Source organism: Giraffa tippelskirchi, chromosome 1 (assembly GCF_054371585.1).
Source record: "Giraffa tippelskirchi isolate mGirTip1 chromosome 1, T2T-mGirTip1v1.2.pri, whole genome shotgun sequence".
Taxonomy (NCBI): domain Eukaryota; kingdom Metazoa; phylum Chordata; class Mammalia; order Artiodactyla; family Giraffidae; genus Giraffa; species Giraffa tippelskirchi.
The window spans coordinates 11,618,624-11,636,260 of record NC_137275.1 but is presented as its reverse complement, the minus strand read 5'-3'; the positions used below and the strand labels follow the sequence as shown (position 1 = coordinate 11,636,260).

The 17,637-nt window shown below is 58.6% G+C and overlaps 1 protein-coding gene across 7 annotated transcripts in view; it reads right to left on the bottom strand.

Moving 5' to 3' along the window:
• The window catches only part of WDR1 (WD repeat domain 1), a 40,710-nt gene that overhangs the window by 16,109 nt on the left and 6,964 nt on the right, over positions 1-17,637 (bottom strand). For 3 of the 7 annotated variants that reach the window (XM_081488560.1, XM_081488727.1, XM_081488474.1), the window contains exons 3-5: positions 12,243-12,333; positions 7,805-7,952; positions 6,401-6,581 (exon numbers count right to left, since the gene is read on the bottom strand). The exons of 1 other annotated variant lie outside the window; for it this stretch is intronic. In XM_081488560.1, the coding sequence (XP_081344686.1) occupies positions 6,401-6,581; positions 7,805-7,952; positions 12,243-12,333 (420 nt within the window). Of the gene's footprint in view, positions 1-6,400; positions 6,582-7,800; positions 7,984-12,222; positions 12,334-17,637 lie in introns of all 7 variants that reach the window. 3 more of the 7 variants (XM_081488638.1, XM_081488387.1, XM_081488828.1) reach the window with 2 other exon arrangements.

Sequence of the window (17,637 nt, the reverse complement as noted above, 5' to 3'; positions counted from 1 at the left end):
GGATTCTTGGCCTCTGGAGGAGAAGAATTCAACCTGGGGCCAGAGACGAGGCCTGATCGCTCAAGAGCTTTTGTGTAATAGAGTTTTATTAAAGTATAAAAGAGAGAAAGCTTCTGACATAGACATCAGAAGGGGGCAGAAAGAGTACCCCCTCGCTAGTGTTAGCAATGGAGTTATATACTTTTAATTAGTTACTACAGTGAATCAAAAGAATGTCTGGAGGTTATAAAGATCTTATTAGATCCACTCCCATAATTTACATTTTAAGATAATGGGATTAGCCAGGTTTTTTCCAGAAACTGTCCTCAAGCAGGATAGTTATTGTTATATAATTCTAAAGAATGTAGAAGGAAAAGTTTGTCCTTTCCTCCTCAACAATTCCAGACCCCTCTCTCCTTGAGGACCCCCAGACTCCTTATCAACCTGCCGAGGAATTGACTCTCTCAACGTGAAGATGGAGGCAGAGACTGGGTTACGCACCCCCCGCCCCAGGATGGCCTGTGTTGCCTTTTTCGTTTATCACGTCCCCTTATCCTGCTTCTCAGGCCAACCTTTCCCGCTCTCAGGTTTGCGTTCTGAGTTAGCTGGAGGACGGTCGTCTCCCAGCGGGCTCGTGATCCATCAAGATGAATGAACTTTCCAAACTGGGCCCTCTGACTGCCCTGCCCCACGACCTCGGCTCACAGTCACCCCACCACCTCCAGACCCCCTGGGGAGCCTCGGGTACCCTTCTTTCCCCAGGGGACAACCAGGCCCCGAGCGGCCTGGGGTTCTGGGAACCCAGGTCTCCGGTTTCCTGTGCAAGCTCTGGCTCTCGGCCCTGGACAGGAGGCAGCCAGGCAGGCCAGCCAGGCGGGGAGCCCAGGGGTCAGATCGTTAACTCCTCAGGCCCACGGCCAGCGGCCTGCCGTCCCCAGGGCTGCGAGGGAGCCTGCTGGGAGGCGAGGGCTCCCAGACTCTGTTCCCGGGGTGGTTCAGGACGAGTGGTGGGAGGGCGTCTCTCAGTCCTCCCAGAACCACCCCGTGGGGATGGGGGGACAGACATGCAGACGTGGCAGCTCCTCCTGCATGAGGCCAAAGGAAAAGCTACCTGACCACTGCTCCACACACCTGCCCAAACGTCTGGTCCTCTCGTCCACACCTCTACTGGCTGACCCCGCCCTGCTGTTCTGGGTTCCTGGGTGGTGAGGTGGGCGAGGGAGGGGGCTGGGCCGACCCCCCCCCGGTCCCCGTGACTGACCCGGCATGCCAAGGCGTCCCGCGGTGGAGCAGACCACGGGGCCAAAGGGGGGGCTACGCTGGGGGGCGTGAGGAACACGCTATGATCCAGTGGGACCCTGGGTCACCCTGCAATGCCGGCTCGTCCAACTCTGGGTACCGTGGTTCCTTGAGACAACAGGACTAGCCCCCCTACACACCCAGCTCAGAGGTCAGCAGGGACACCAGGCCTACCCCTGCCCGCCTGCCACCCTCAACAACCCCTGGCCCTACAGGGATGTCACACGTGTGGACCTGTCTGTCGTCCATCTCTCCACCCCTGAACCAGGCAGGCCGCCAGGCAGACTGGACGGGGCCGACGTCCCCCCAGTTCCCCGGGGACCAGGCGCTGTGGCTTTAGAAAGTCTCCCCGTCAGCTTTTCCTGCCACTGGAGCCAAGAGCCCAGATGAGCGGGAGACTGATGTCTGCTCCTAAAAATAGCCAATTTAAAGGGAGGAACAGTGAGCAGCCCATTAACCAAAAAAAAGAAAGATGCGGCTAAAAATAGCCAGTTCCACGGGGAGGGGAGGCCAGAGGACAAAGGAGGACCGGGCTGGGGAAACATCACGAAGGGTTCAGAAGACAGAGCTGGGCTCGAGGGCCCCGAAGCCCCTAAGGTCCTGGAGGGGCGGCATCATCCTGCAGGCCTCTGGGGTGGGGGCCGCCCAGCCTCAGGCGCAGCCAAGCCAGAGCTCTGCTTGGGGCAGTGTCAGTGGACTCTCCCAAGAACCTCCCCACCGTAATTACCCCCCACCCACCCTGTTATAACCTGTGCCCCATCATTACCTCCCCCACTGTCATTATACCCATCATTATCCCCCTCATCATTACTGTTCCCCCATCATCCCTCCCCCCACAACTGAGAAACCCGAGATGGGAGCCACCAGCAGTAATTAGGTAATGCACCGAGTCCAGTCACTGACAGGGACACAGAGCCACGGGGCTCCACTGAGCTGACCAGCCCATCAGCACGGGTGTCCCCAGAGCCCGTCCTGGCTTCACCGGTCTCGGTGGGGTCCTGCAGCGGGACTCCTACCTGTATGTTGAAACCCTGGGTCACATGCCCCTAATCCCGCATCACAGGCTTGCAGAGGGACCAGAGAGCTCTGATGCCCAGGCCCACCACCCCCACGTTCCCTGAGGGGAGCAGGTGCCTCCATGGTCAGCACCCCGGGAGTGGGTGTCCATCCTGACCTGGAAGTCTGCCTTGCCCCCTTCAGCCCACCCCTCCCTCCCAAACCCGGCTCCCTCTTCCTCTGCAAGGTCGGGTCCCTCTGCCAAGTGCCTGGAGGGACAGCACCACTTTCCTCCCCCGCCTCTCCTGTTGCCCTTCACACATCTGCCCAGAGTGACCACTGGAGAAAGAGGACCTGATGGAGAATGAAAAGGCTCCTTCAAATCCTCCTTGGGCCACTGACCATCCTCAGAGCTTGGCTGGGTCACCCCCTGCCCCACTGACCTTCCGGCATGACCCCCATGGACACGCACACAGCTTTCTGAAAAGCTGGCATGAGAGTGTGGTGGCTAAGGACAGCTCAGGTCAGCTGTGTGCCCGGGCCAGGGCAGGGCGGGCACCTGAGACACACCTGAACGCAAAGCTGTGTTTCTTGGCCTGTCGTAAGGACACGGGAAACCAAAACAGCCTGGAAACCTCACACATTCGAGCTCAAAGTTTGTGTCTAGGAAGGTGACACTTGCAATCACAGTAGACCGGGGTTCTAGAAGGAAGTGCAGCTCCTCCTGTTGGGTGATGTGTGAGACACCCAGATGCCAGATTGTGCAGCCCACCTGGGCGAGGGGGAGGCCGGGCGTCCCTGCCTCAGCCAGGGTGTGCTCTGCTCTCAGAGGCCTGGGGAGACGCGGTGGGCAGTTTCCAGTCTCAGATCACACGGCCACTGTCTGACGGGCAGGCCTGCGGCAAAGAAGGCCCCCAACGCTTCCTGTTCTGAGCCATCATTTCATCAGGCATGCATACAATGGAATGGACCGTGGATAGTCATAGAGGTGTTTGCTCCAGAAGCGCCCACCTGCCCACCCAACAGAGGAGGAAGTAGAGGCTGGAGAAGCGTGGAAACTCACCAAGGCCACAAGTGGCCAGGTGCACAGATGGGTGAGCTAGAGATGCTTACCGGACCTGTGACCACACATCCAGACACACCTATGCCAGGGATGCCCTCAGCAGGAAGAAGGCCCCGTGGGAGAGGCAGGGATGGGCAGGGTCCACCTGCCCTCCTTTCAGGCCAGCCTGAGGGCCTCGAAGAGGAACCTAAAGCCCTGGGCACAGGACACTGCTGCCCACGGCCTCTGTCCCACAGCTGGTCCCCTGGACCCTGGAGTCACTTCTCCGGGGGGGCTGGGGTCAATTCCAGGGGGAACTGGAACTGGAGGGCCTCCACCCGGTGCCCCTGCAGCCTTCTCAGCCCATTCCAGGTTCAGACAAACAAGGACAGTGGGCCGGGTGGGAACCGGGACCTTCTGGCTACAGTTGGGAATGACTCAGCTTTGTCTCCACTCTTGCTCTGCCAACAGGAGAACGTGGTTTAAACAAACTCTGAACAAGAAGGAAAAACAACAGGACCCCTGTGCTCAGGCCGGCAGGTGAACGGGTGGCCACCCCACGTATTCTGTAACAATGCTTTCCTTCCACCCGGGTCCGAGCCTAGTGGGAGTTGATCTGGAACACCAGTTACTCCTTTTTGAGGCAGCCACTTGAACTTGACCCCTTTGGGCTCCTCACCCCCACCCCTTACCCCACAGACCTAAACATCGTCAAGAGGAAGATGGTAGGAGCTGGAACGTGGACCAATGGGCAGCCCTCACGTTACAGATTTACTCTGGGGCCGTGAGGGCCAAGGCCAGGTACACACGGAGCAGTCACAGCTGATCGTGCCGTCAGCCCCTTAGGAGGCATTTTAGGAGAGTGTGGGGGACCCCGAATGTCCTCCTATCCTTTCTGTTCGAGGCCAACTGAGGCTGTCAGAATCTTTTCCAACAGAAGCCCAACAGCTCCTCGCGGACACTCACATGTCCACCAGCACCTCTCCTTTCGTCCCCACAGCTCTGGGGGCCGTGGAGGAGGGCTGTCCTCATCCTGTTTCTGGGGGGGCTCAGAGGCAGGGCCAGCCCGATGGCCACAGAGCTGGCCAGCTGCAGTGCTGGGCTGCCACTCAGGGACCCCATTCTTGGTCCACAGCCCCTTCTGATCTCTGCTAGGTCCTTACACAGGAAGACCTGGGGACAAGCTGTGTGCCCACCCTGGAGATGGACGTCGGCCGGGGCTGTGGGGCGAGGATGGTATTCCCTGATGAGAAAGGAGCGTGGAAAGGGGAAGAACCTTTGGCCAGATCCCCAGGTGAGATCATCAGGCACACGTACTGTGGAACGGACACATACTACAGAGAGAAGACTGGCAGGGGTGAGGAGCACAGGCTCGGGTCAAGTCTGGAAAGAGTCCTGGCTCCACTTATCTCCCCACTGAGCTGCTGGGTCTAACCCACATCTGCAAAGAGGAACTAAATCCTTGGGTGGGTTGAGGGGGACGGGTGGGGGGGTTCGTGGAAAGGAGCCCCGCCCACCCATAGCTCAGCCAAGTAAAAACAAACACAGCGTGTGTGCAGGGCGTGGGGAGCTGGGCGGGCTAGCTTCACAGAGATGAGCTGGGAAAGCCTCTGGTTGCCACGGAAACCTCCCCTCCTTCCTCCACTGGTCACTGCGCAGGAAGCCCAGCTACTTGACTCAGCATGACTCATCCGTGCTCCAGAGCACCTTATCCCGCTCAGGAAACATGACCTTAAACCCTGGCCTTCAGCGCTGTGCCACCACCCCACCACAACCAGCAGCCCCGGGGCCAGCCTCAGGGAGGTGCTGGGGAGGTCGGGAGGGACTCCAGGTTGCCCACCCTGAAGGGCAGAGGAGCTGCACCCTCTGTGCCTCCCAGGCAGCCAGCCAGAGACCCTGCTCGGGGGCCCTGGGATAACACTGACCCCGCTTCACCACCAACAGGGAACCTGGAGAAGCCCCTCTGCAAGCCAGGCTGAGACCCGTGTCCGGAAATGCTGCCCATGGCCCGGGTCCTGTCCCCGGGACACCCCAGGGCCCCACCAAGAGCCCTCACCACTGTCGGGCCATGCCCTGCCCGCTCTTCATGATTCACTGAGTCGTCATCAGAGTTCACAGGACTCTTCAGTGAGCCACTAACATTCTGGACACGTCTCCAGACCTTGGCCAAGCCCAGCTCAGCTGCCTCCAGGGGACACGGCTGGCTATAAAGGGCAGAGTGTCCTCCACTCTGCAGCTCAGCGAGCCACGTCCACCTCTACTACCAGGGCTGATGGCTTTGCAGTGTTTTCACAAGAGACGCTGGTAGGGTAGGTTTGGAACCACGACCACCCATGGTTGGTATGTGAAACTCACTGGTGGGCTGTCTGCAGCTTGGTGCCCTTCCTTCTATACTCCAGCCTCAGACCCCCGGGGCAGGAAATGAGCCTTGTGGGCCACTCTGGACCCAGGGGGCGCTGTGCACAGCTCAACTCCATGGCTAAAATGCTCTCACGCCCATGTCCCACGCCCGTCTTGCAGATGGATAACATGAGCCTGAGAGAGGGTCAGGCCCACATGCAAAGCAGCGGGAACCGAGGCCCTGCAGTCATTCATACCAGAAGGCTGTGTGGTTCCACTCAGCATTTACAGCATGCCCGCACAGGCAGAGCACCCAACTCTGCTCACCACGTGTCACCTTACCGGTGTGACCCTGCCCTCATCTATCTCGCATGAGGCGCCGGAGGGAACGGACCCTGACATCCCTGAAGCTCACCTCCTCTGCCACGCTGGTGGCTCAGTGGACCTCACACTGGCACAACCAGACGGCAGGCTGCCTCGGGCCTGGGCTCCCCTAACAAGGCACCTCTGGGCCGGGACACTCACCTGGTCAGAGATGTGCCCCCCTGCAAATACACACAGTTCCAGGGTGAACCCGCTCCCCACCCACCTCCAAGTGCTGGAACCATCACCCAGACAACCTGGCATGAATGCTGTGCACGCGTGACCATCTGCCACCAGCATCTAACAGGTCTAGGTTCCGCTGGCTTCACGCACGAGCCACAAAGCTCCCCCTAAAACCACCCTCCAAAGATGCCCACTTACGCCGATCGTGAACTTGAACTTGAACGGTGGCCCCTCAAAGAACGCGGCGCAGTTGTCGTCGCTGCCCGTCACCAGGCGGTACGGCCGGCTCTGCTTGATGTCCACGCTGTTGATGACTTTGTTGTGCCCCGTGATCTCGCCCACGGAGGAGCCGCTGTCCCACAGGAAGACGGCTCCGAACCTTCACCCAACGAGAGGAGTCACGGGAGAGAAAGGTCAGTCCTGGCCAGGTCCCTGGGACGGGCAGCCGTGTTGCTAGCGACCGGGGGCAGGGATGCCCGTGGGGGCAGCCCTGCTCACAACCGTGCTTCACACGTGCTCCCCGAAAGAACCAACACACTGGCACCCCGGCTTTGTCTGAAATGCGGGAGAGCTAGCGGGAGGGGCCCCGAGGGCCCCCGGGTAGGGTCCGGGTGACCGTCTTACAGCCCCAGACCCAAGGAGCCTCCCACGTGAAGGTGCCTCAGAAGCACCGGCCAGGTGAACGGCTCAGGGTTCACCAGTTTTACGGCCGTTTTAATGAGGGGTTTGGGGGAGTGATGGGGGGTGGTGGTTGGAGATGGGGACCAGGAAAACACCCCAGGTACTGGCTCCTGCTAGAAAGGAGATGCCGCCTTGCAGTCAGCGAGCAGTCGGCAGTCAATAAAAATGTGCTGTTTGCACTGCAAGCTGGGACTGAGTGAAGAAGGAATTAAAACCAACAGGGATGACGTGAGAAGCGGTGGAAGGATGAACGCTTATCGGGACACCCACTAAGAGAAAGCCTGAGTAAGGGAAACATACGCAAACTCACAGTGCTGGACAGCAGCAGGGGGGCTGAGGACGGAACCCTGCCTGCGCCTGGAGCCAGATGCCTGGAGCGAGGTCCTGACCCTGCTGGTCACCGGCTCCGTGAGGGCAAGCAGCCGCCCAGGGCCACCTGCCCAGTGTCCCTCCTCCCTAGTAAGGCCGTGTGGGGTGTGCCCACCTGGTGATCACACCCAGCCTCCCTCCTCGGCAGGTGTGGTGGTGGGGAAGCTTCTGGGAGGGACCCCAGTAACACTCTAAGGAGCCCCATGGGTTGACCTGCTTCATCTCCCTGAATCTAGAACGTGTGCAGAACAGCACCAGTTCCAGGAGGCGAAGAGCCGAGGATGTCAGATCAAAGGAGGTGCCTGGGCCCAGAGATAAACCCAGGGTGGGGGTGGGGGCTTCCCGTGGTGACACGAGGTTTTAAGACGTGTACTGCTAGAGCCAGCCCTGTATTGAAGGCCCAGCACCCACAGGACTCAACACACACCCCGCCACCCCCAGTACGAGCCACACCGATGTCACTGCAGCCCTCCCACTGGGGCACCCAGGAGAGAAAGCCAAGCAAGGGACATGGACGGGGAGAGGGGGGACGGGGGCAGAAGCCAGACTCACTTCTCCCTTCCTTCCCCGACCACGGCGATCCTCTTACTGTCTTCCGTCCAAGCAATGTCCTTGATCCTCCCAGCGAAGGGCTGGTACTCATACTTCAGCAGGTGCTCCTTCTGCGTGGTGTCCCAGATCCTCAGCTTCCCAGAAACGTCTGTGGGGACAACGGGGCGGTGAGGGCCACGCTCACCCCGGGGCCAGGGCCACGTGGGCTCCAGGCACGCCACGTGGTGCTGCCTGCAGTCCCCAGGCTGGTGGGCTGGCCGGAGGCGCAGGCATCCATCAGTAAGCAGCACTTAGACGCCATCACTCAGAGCCTGCTGCCTCCCTGAGAACCAGTGACGCTGTCTCTCCTGTGTGGGCACTGCAGTGACCAGTGGAAACGAGGGGTGCCCCTGTGCCCTGCAGGCCCCACTCATAGAGCCAGGCACCCCGCCAGCACCGGTGGCTGAGCCGTGGCTGAAAGCCTCCCGGAGACAAACAGGTCGAGGCTGGGAGGGATGACACTCCAGGCAGAACTTGACGCCAGGCCGGTTTCTCACTGCAGCACTTGTGGCTGATCAGTGATCAAGCATCACCCCCTTCCCTGCCCGCCACCACCCTGACACCCAATTCCCAGCACCAACTCCGACACGCTCCCTCCCAAAGAAGCAGGAAAGGCGGAGTGTTTTACATGCACTTTCTCAAACTCGAGGCTAGAAGCTCAGCCCTGTGTGGGTCGGGGGTGGGGACCGGGGGTGGGGTGGTGAGGGAAGTCCCATCCCCTTAGCAGTTCTGTTCGTCCTTCTTCCAGGATCCCTGGCGGCTTCACTGAAAGTGAGGTCCAAGGGAACAGCCAGCGTCTGCTGTTCGGGTCCACTTGAGCGTGGGCGTTGGCTGCAGACGCGACCCTTGCCCCTTGCAGCTCTGCGGGTCTGAAACACCCCCTATGACTGCACCTGAGGGGGGATAACCTGCCACCAGAGGGCTGTTGCGCCGACAAAGTGAGTCGACACGTGCGAAGTCTTAGACCAGCCCCCAGTCCGCTGCAGTCTAGACAAGTTACTCTTTTAACTGGTCAGTGGATTGACTAAGGTTCTGCAAAGGCCACTGAGGACCCTGCTTCTGCGGGCACACACTCTGGACTCCCGCCCACCTATGGGACAGCTGGGAGGGCACATGGGCCTCCCTGTGAATGGCACTGGTGAGGGGGCCCTAGTGTCTGGACCAGGTCCAGCCAGACGGCCTGGCGTGCTGCCCGAGGTGAGCTCAGAAGCTGACCTGAGTGAGTTAAGCCCCTTGGCTGAACCAACGGGCCGGCAGGAAGAGGCAAGAAAGGGGCAGAGTCCGGAGAAGGGAAAGGTGTACCGCGTGTGCAGGAAGGGCACACGCGCCAATGCCTGTGCTCACGTGTGCATGTGCTCACGTTCTCACACGCACCAGGGAGCGCAGTCCCTGCGCTCAGGCCAGCCCAGGGCTCTACACGGAGTCATGAACACAGCAGCGTCTGCCGCACAGGTCAGAGACAGCCCCACCCCCGGCCGCCAAGACAGCAGAGCCGCTCTCCCCCTCCCCGGGCTCAGGGGGGGCCCGCCTGCCCTGCCCTGCGCTCACTCCCCCCTTAACAGGCCTGGCATCACAGTTCTTCTCCACCACCCACCCCCCAATCCCAACCTGGACCATCAGCCTCCTCTGATGGGCCCTGCAACTGCACTTAATTCTTTTCAGAAGCACTTGGGCTGGAAACAGACAGAGGGGCTTAGAGAGCAGGCGTGGCCCCATTGCCTGAGGGCAGCCCTAACTGGGTATCCCTGGGGACCAGGCCCCTGCACCAGGCCACGGGGGTGCAGCACAGACCAGGCACCTGCTGGTGAACACACACACATGCGTCCACGCACTGCACTCACAGGGCCACAGAGCAGAGCACCCCAGGGCACGGGGGCAGACAGGGCCAGGGGGAAGGGCTCCCCGCCTCCCTCCACAAGGCCTCCTTCCACCCACCCGGAGTGGGGCTCTCCCCAGACAGTAAGCTGCATCCAGGAACACAACAGGATCTGTTCATGGTGAGCCTGTATCCCCCACTTTGCTGTGGGGCTCACACCAGCATCACTGGGGTGTCAGGGATGGAGAAACCTATCCAGGAAACCACCACCCTCCCCCAGCAGCCTGGGAAGATCCCCTAGAAAGGTAAATCAGGCCCCAGAATGGCTCCACCCTGAGGCCCACCAGAGGAGCGAGGGTCCCCAAAGGCATACACTGCTGTCTGGTTTAGGGCCGGGGGCCTGGCCTCCAGCCTGGGCTCCTCACCCAGGCCTTCTGGAAGGTTTGATCCTTTACCTGAATATAGACCAGCCAAACTTAGGGGGATCTAAAGACTCGCAGATCTGAGGCTGGAGCCCCATCTGGCAGTGACCGCAGGCTTCCCGAGGTCCCGGGACCCCTGCCTCCACCCTGGACATACCAGGTGCTGGGTAACCCACTTTAGTCAGAGAGCATGGCATGTTTCCAGCTCCATACTCTACACACAACACTATCTTTAGCCCAGAGCACTAATCTCTGTGCAGTAAATGTTTCCTGGTCTTTGCTCCATTCAAAGGACCAGCTTGCTAGAAACATAAAACACACCACCCACAACCAGCGGCCTCGCAGCCCCACCCTGCTCACTTCCCCACCAAACCCGGGAGCTTGCACGAGAGGGAAAACGTGAGATGGAGCCTCTACTTCTGCGGACTGTCCTTTGCAACGGTCTCTGCACCAGCATGTGAGGACCATGCTTCCTGCTGGTTGGTTAAATGACCTGCCCAGGAACCAGAGGGCAGGCCTGGGCTCGAGAGTGATTCAGCAGCTGGGCCATGGCTCCCAGTACCAGGCTGCTGAGCTGCGCCAACCATACTCCTCTCCCGAGAAGACACATTTTAAAAGGCACCAGGGCCAAATCCTGGGCTTTGAATGAAGAGGCATTTTGCTGGCAAGCAGGGCGGGTGGGGGCTGGGGCTAGGGGGGCGGTGGTGGGAATCACAGGGCTAGAGTAAATCATAGGATATAAATCAGAGCAAGTTTTACAGATGGAATCACGAGCAGGTCTAAACATAAAAATCATTAAGGGCCCACTTTGTGCCAGCTCCTGGCCGAGCCCCACACACACAACCCTGGGTGGCTGGCATCAGCCATCAGCAAGCGCCCCTCTCACCCCGGAGTGTCCAGGCGTTTCAGGGACAGACACCTGGTCCCCTGTGGTGCCCACCCAGGCAAGGCCACCCCAGGCATCGCACATGCATTGCTGCCCTGGGTCCTCCCCAAACCAACCTGGTAGGAACTAAAGCTCCGGTTTACAGACAAGACAGTTAAATTAAGGCCCAGGAAGGGGAGTTATTTTAAGGAAGGCTTGCACAGGTAGGAGGACTTCCCTGGTGGCTCAGCGGTAGAGGAGACTCGGGTTCGATCCCTGGGTTGGGAAGATCCCCTGGAGAAGGAAAAGACAACCCACTCCAGTATTCTTGCCTGGCAAATCACATGGACAGAGAAGCCTGGCGGGCTACAGTCCATAGGGTTACAGAGACAGACACGGCAGAGACTAAACAACAACAACACAGCTATGAAGGGGCAACCCCTACAGGGACAACTATACGCTGCCTGCCAGACACGGAGAAAGGACAGTGTAGACGAACGGCTACAGGTACGTATGATCCCTGCCCCTCTCCACTGGCCACTAGTCCATTCAGCAATTTGCTCATTTCCATCCCCCTCTGGGTGGGAGCTGACAAGGCCCACATCAGCTCATCCACTGGGCCCTTCCCGGGGCCTGAGACCTGGCTGGACGCAGGCAAGGCTGCCCGTCAATGCCTGCTGTGTACAAACCGGTGAATGAATGGGAGATGCAGGGGGAGCCAGTCTAATTTGTGTGCCCCCCCCTTCCTCAGCGGTAGACAAGACAGCATCGGGGTGAACAGAGCCTCCTACGGCATGACCATCTCGTGTCCCTCCTCTTGCCCAGCCTCCCACTGAGCCACACAAAAGTCCAGCTGCAGGGAGCCAAGACCCCAACCGCCAAACAGAATGAGTGCCTGCCTGAGGCCAGAGTTGTGTTCAGTACAGGGAAAGGGGCGGCAGAGAAAAGCGACACGAGGCAAAGCTACAAGTCAGAAACACACAGACACACTCAATGGGCTTTGATACATCACAGCACAGCTGCGCTAACAGCACGTGAGCATCCCCGCTGACCTCCGAGTTGGAACCAGCTGGAACACTGCCAGCTTCAGTTCTGGAAAAGGGGCTTCTCGGTGGCTTACACTTCCCACGTCAGCCCCACCTACCACCCCACCCTCCTGGACCTTCTTCCTCCCTGCCTCCTTCACCCACCCCCCAAACCTTCCCAAGCCAGGCACCCAGGACTCAGGGGGCGGAGAGGGGAAGGTCGTGCCACACCACATGCACCCAGGAGTCACGCGCGCGGACGGACAGGTACCTCCGGAGGCGACGTAGAAGCCGCTGGGCGCGTACTTGGCCACCACCACCTGGTGGGCGTGCTCCGTGTAGATGTCCGCAATGGCCGGGTTCTGCAGGGAGGAGACCAGAATGAACACAGGCAACCTCTCCGGATTAATGGAGTTGGGTGGGAAAATGACACGTGGACACATGCACACACAAATACGGACGTCAAAACCTCCATAAGAAAAATCCCAGAAGTATACTTACCTGCCTGGGTGACAAGAATTCTAGGTAATTTAACTCTTTTCTAAGATGTGAGGTGATCTGCTTTCTTTTGGTACTTGCCAAACAAATACGCATTTTTGAAATACATGTGGGACATAAAAGTTTCCTTAGGAAAAAAAAAAAACTACAACTCTAATTTTCTCCCATTAGTAGGAGGCTGCCGCATTCTCTGAGTCCAGCTCCCCGGAGCGGGTCTCCCTGGTTCAGAACCAGCTCTCCCCAGGCTGTCAGGTGGCGTCTGACCCAAACCAGAGCCTCTGGCCTGGAAGAGCAGGAACAGAGAGGCAGGCAGGCAGCTGGGGGCCCTCTCCTTGTCCAAATCCCTGGATTTGGGAAACTCCCTTTCGTGGCTCAAATCCAAGGCTGGCTGGACTCTGCAGCGAGAACTGAGCAGCGTCGGAGACCAGGAGCAGCTCTGGACTTAGTCATTAGGCTTAAACATCCTATTTATCAAAGTTGATCACGGCACTCCCCGACACACATGGCCCAGGGGCCTCAGCAAACCTGCGGCCCCGTGCTGAGATGCTCTGTCATCAGAGCCCAGCATCCTCCCAGGAGGGCAGAGAGAGCCAGGCATCTAATCCCTGACACCCGCCGACATGCACTCCAGAGCCAAGAGCCTTATGAAAGGAACAGCTATGGGCTGTGGACGCGTCGGGTCCCAGGGAGGCTGCTGCGGGAGCATCTGACCTGCCCCCCAAACCACCCCCATCTCTTCCGGCCACCTCGCAGTCTCCCCACCCCCATTTCCTTAACACCCCTCAACAAGGCCAGAGGCCCAGACTCTTATCAGCTTCCTAGCCACAGGATCACCCACCCCGCACCCGACACAGTCCAGAGAAGCGCCCCCCTAAGTCCCAGCTCTGGCAACCACCCTCCTACCATCCCTGCAAGCCCCCCGGTCTCCATAAATGCTGTGCCCTCGCCAGCAACACCTCTCCCTGGCTGCTAACACCCACTTATCAGGCCTGAAGAGCCATCTGCGTGAAGCCTGAGGTGACAGCCACTCTCTCTCCTGTGCTTGCAAAGCATTTAACACGACACACACCACGGTCCCTGGCCCCTTTATCCCTCTCCTCCAACTCCTCTTTGACCTGCTCCAAAGTGCATTTATCTCCTTTAGCCATCACAGCAGTTAGCAAACAGATGCTCAATTATTTTTTGGGGGGGGCGGGGGAGGAAGTTTACACAGTCCTTTTACCCCTAGGACTTAGCATCATATGATAGAATAGTTACTTAATATATGTGTTCATACATTAAACCGATGCAGAATAATCATTTGCAAAAAATGAAATCAGAGAGACATCAAGCGTCTGAAGATACTCTGAATGGCAAATAAGCCCATGCAAAGGCGCTCAAGGTCATTAGCCTTTTGGGAAACGCAAATCAGAACTATAGTGAGAAACCACTCTATACCCAGGAGAGTCAAGAGACTTAAGACTGACGTCACCAAATGTTGGTAAGGACACTGCAGTCTGGAATGCTTATATACTGCTGGGGGGAATGTAAAATAATACAGCTGGAAAAGAGTTGGGCTGGTTATTTATAAAGTTAAACATAACACTTATGCAAAAAACCTCACTCCTAGGTATTTACCCAAGAGAAATAAAAGTGCATGCCCACAGGAAGACACAGATAAAAGTTCATGACAGCCCCTAAGTGGAAAACAACCAACCCAAAGGTCCACCCCCAGGTGCCTGGAGAAGCAAACTGCGCTGTCCACCCAGAGGAACACGACTCGGGAACAAAGGGCTACAAACTGCTGTGGACCCTCAACCACAGAAGGAGCCTCAAAAGCCTCACGCTGAACGACAAAGCTGGACACAAAGGAGAACACACTGCAGGGGTCCGCTCTGATCGATGATCGAAGTCCAGGAAAGGCCAGCCCACGGGCCACAGAAAGCGGTCATCGCTGGGGCTGCCAGGGCCTGGGGGAGGGGGAGGCAGAGAGGCCCCTGGGGTGACTGGAAAGCTGGTGGCTGGGGTGATGGGATGGTATTTAACTTGTCAAACTCTAGTTGTGTGTTTAAAATGGAAGGATTTTATTGTCCCTAAACAACCCTGCAATAAAACAATGGTGTGTAGGATCCAGTAAACGTCCGTCTGAACCCAATCTACTCCTGCTCAGGTTAGTCTTCTGGACTGGAATGTTCTACCGACAACTTCCCTCATAGAGAAGCTGGCAAAAGTGGTCTGTGGCCGGGCGGCTCTGAGGCCCTTGTTCCGAGGCTGACTGAGTGCTCTCAGCCCCGCACGTGGGCATGACAGGTGAGACCATCACCCGGGGGGGGGGACTCATGCCCACGGCGATGCCCAGCCTGGCCCTGCCCTTAAAAGGGAGCCGGGGGGAGGGGCGCATGGAGAAGTGGAAGGTGAGTTAAGCAGCGGCCCTGGGAGGCAGTCCTGCCCCTATAGACCCTTCCCCTAAAGCAGCTGGGGCGAGTGAAACCTCGGGTTAGTCCTAGCAGGCTCTTCCAGCGCCCCCGTCCACGTTCCAAACACAACTGGGGGCCCCGTCCACATTCCAAACACAACTGGGGGCGAGCTCTCTAGGCTGAACACAACAAACAGAACACTCCAGCAGCAAAACTCCGCCCTCTGCTCCCCAGCCAAAGGGGGACGCCTCCTTGTCCCCAAAGTGTCTGCGACCACCCAGGCTCATGGCAGACCTGGCCGTGTGGGGCTGGGGCGCCCCTCCCACCCCACCCCACCATCAGGGGACACGGGCTTCAGGCAGAAACCAGAAGGAAGCCTTGGCATTTGAGGCCCGTGGGTGCCTAGCGGATGTGGGCAGAGCCTGTGAAAACCTCCTGTCGTCTCACTGGGTCCCCAGGCGCATCCCAGCCCTGCCCCCCACTCTCAACCCTGGGTGTGTCCCTCCGCAACCCACCTGACCCCAGGCCTGTCCCGGCCCTGGCCCTGACCCTGACCCGCTGTTCAGCCCTGCCCTGCCCTGCCATCCCAGGCCTGTCCCAAGTCCATCCACCTCATCTTCCCACCCCAGCCAGATTCCAGTTTTTCCTGCCCTTCCTGGGACCAGGACAATACCGTGACAACATCTGAACTGACCCCTCTGCCTTCCACCAACCCACCAGGCTCTATGTCCTGACTCTGATCACACACTCAGAGGATCCTGGACCGTTCTCACCTCCCACCTGTGCATGGAGGCCCCTCCCCAGCCCAGCAAATGAAGCATTCTCCCCCCACATCTTTCCACACGTGGAAGGGAGAATCCCTAAAGCCCCCCCACCTGCGCCCCCCAAGGAGCTTTCACATTCCTGTGTCCTCTGAGGCCAGAGGTCACCATGGCACTTTACAGGTAAGGTTAAGGAGTGGCCCCCAGCCGCAGGGCATGGTTCCTTTGCCACGGCAGGCCTGGCCCCCTTGGGAACCCCGTGGACGTAGCCACATCAGTGAAGCCGTGGGACACAGCCCTGCTCCTCTGGAGCTGCTGATGGTCCCTGGCGGCCTCCTCCAGGCAAAGTGACCTTTGGGAGGATTAAGTTTCCAGAGCGCTGGCTTTCTAGACACACTCAGTTCCTAAAAGCAGGCCCTGGAAGCTGACCTGCACGGCGAACGTGACCTGCGGGGCCTTCTGCTCGCGGGGGACCCAACTCAATGTCTGCCAAGTGGTTCCACAAACCTCTCTGCTTCCAGACCTGCAGAACTGAACCCAGAGGCTCAGTCCAGGGTCCAGCCAGCCCACCCTGCTCGACCTTGGAGGCTCCCTCTCTCACCCAGAGGAAGTAGCTCTAAGCCACAGTCCAAAGTCCATTTCCCATTCTGCCCCCTGCCCTCCTCCAGCAGGTCACTCACACTGATACTCTTCCCTTTATTCACAGCAGGCTGGAATACCTTCCCTACTTCCCAGACGACCTTCTCTGAATTATCTTCTAACGCTCGGGCAAAGGCTCCTTGCCTCCTCCAGGAAGCCTTCCCTGATGCTCCAAGGTAGAAATGATCTCTCCCAGCCCAGAAAGCCCACACTACCTTCCCCAGCCTCTCACCCTTATTATTTGCTACCTTGGACACATGTCATTCTTACACCTGCAAAGCTTCTCACTAAGTAGACCCCCATACAGGACAGAGCCCAGGTCTGATTCACCACTGCGGCTTCTAAGCCCCCTCAAAAAGACCGGGGCGTGCCAGTCCCTGGCAGCCATTTATGAAAACACAACCATCATATGCTGATGACCTCTCTCAAGACAGCCGGGGTGACCCTTCAGTTGATTCTCTTTGAAACCTCACAGTACCCTTCCGGGTAACCTTATCCTAAGGTTACCCCATTTTACAGGCAAAGAAGTGGGGCAGAGAGACTTGGAGGGATGTGCCCAAGGCCGCTTGGCTGGTAAGTGGGGGGGCTGGGACCTGAACTCAGCTGAGCGCCCTTGCTCCTCTCTTGGTTCTACTCCATTACCTATGTCTGGAGTCACTGTCAGCCTGACTCCTTAATTCAGAGAACAGAGGTTTGCACCGATGGTGACAAGCTACCCAGCTACCCATCTGTAAGTGTAGAGCCTGGAAACGGGCAGGAGTGGCCACGCCCAGAACCTTCCTTCTGGCTCCCTGCCCAGCCCCCACCCTGAAGCAAACCAGGCCCTAGAACAGGGGCCCAAGGGGGTCCCCCAATGTGAGAGTGGGCATACCACTCCCCGCTGGGCCCAGCATGACGCCACCTCCCTTCCTGTCCCCGCTTTCCCTCTGCCTGCCCAGGGCCTTCAGAGGAGTCAGGAGGGGAGACTTGGGGGGTTAGGGTCAGCCTCCACAGTGTAACCAGGGACAGGGCCACCGCGCTGGTGCAACCTTTTCTTTGCCTCCCCGCCAAGGGTAAGAAATGGTAGCTCAGATGGTAAAGAACCCGCCTGCCAATGCAGGACACATGGGTTTGATCCCAGGATCGGGAAGATTCCCTGGAGAAGGGAATGGCAACCCATGGAGAGAGGAGCCTGGTGGGCTCCAGTCCATGGGGTTGCAAAGAGTCAGAGACGACTGAGCAAGTAAACGACAACAGAGGATAAGAAAGATACCCAAGGCCCCAGTGAGTCCGTAACAGTGTTGAGAGGACACAAGCTCAACTTCTTCCAACCTCCATGTACTTGCATTCCCTGTCCAGACTCCCCCCATCTCTGCTGTCTCAACTGCCCTTC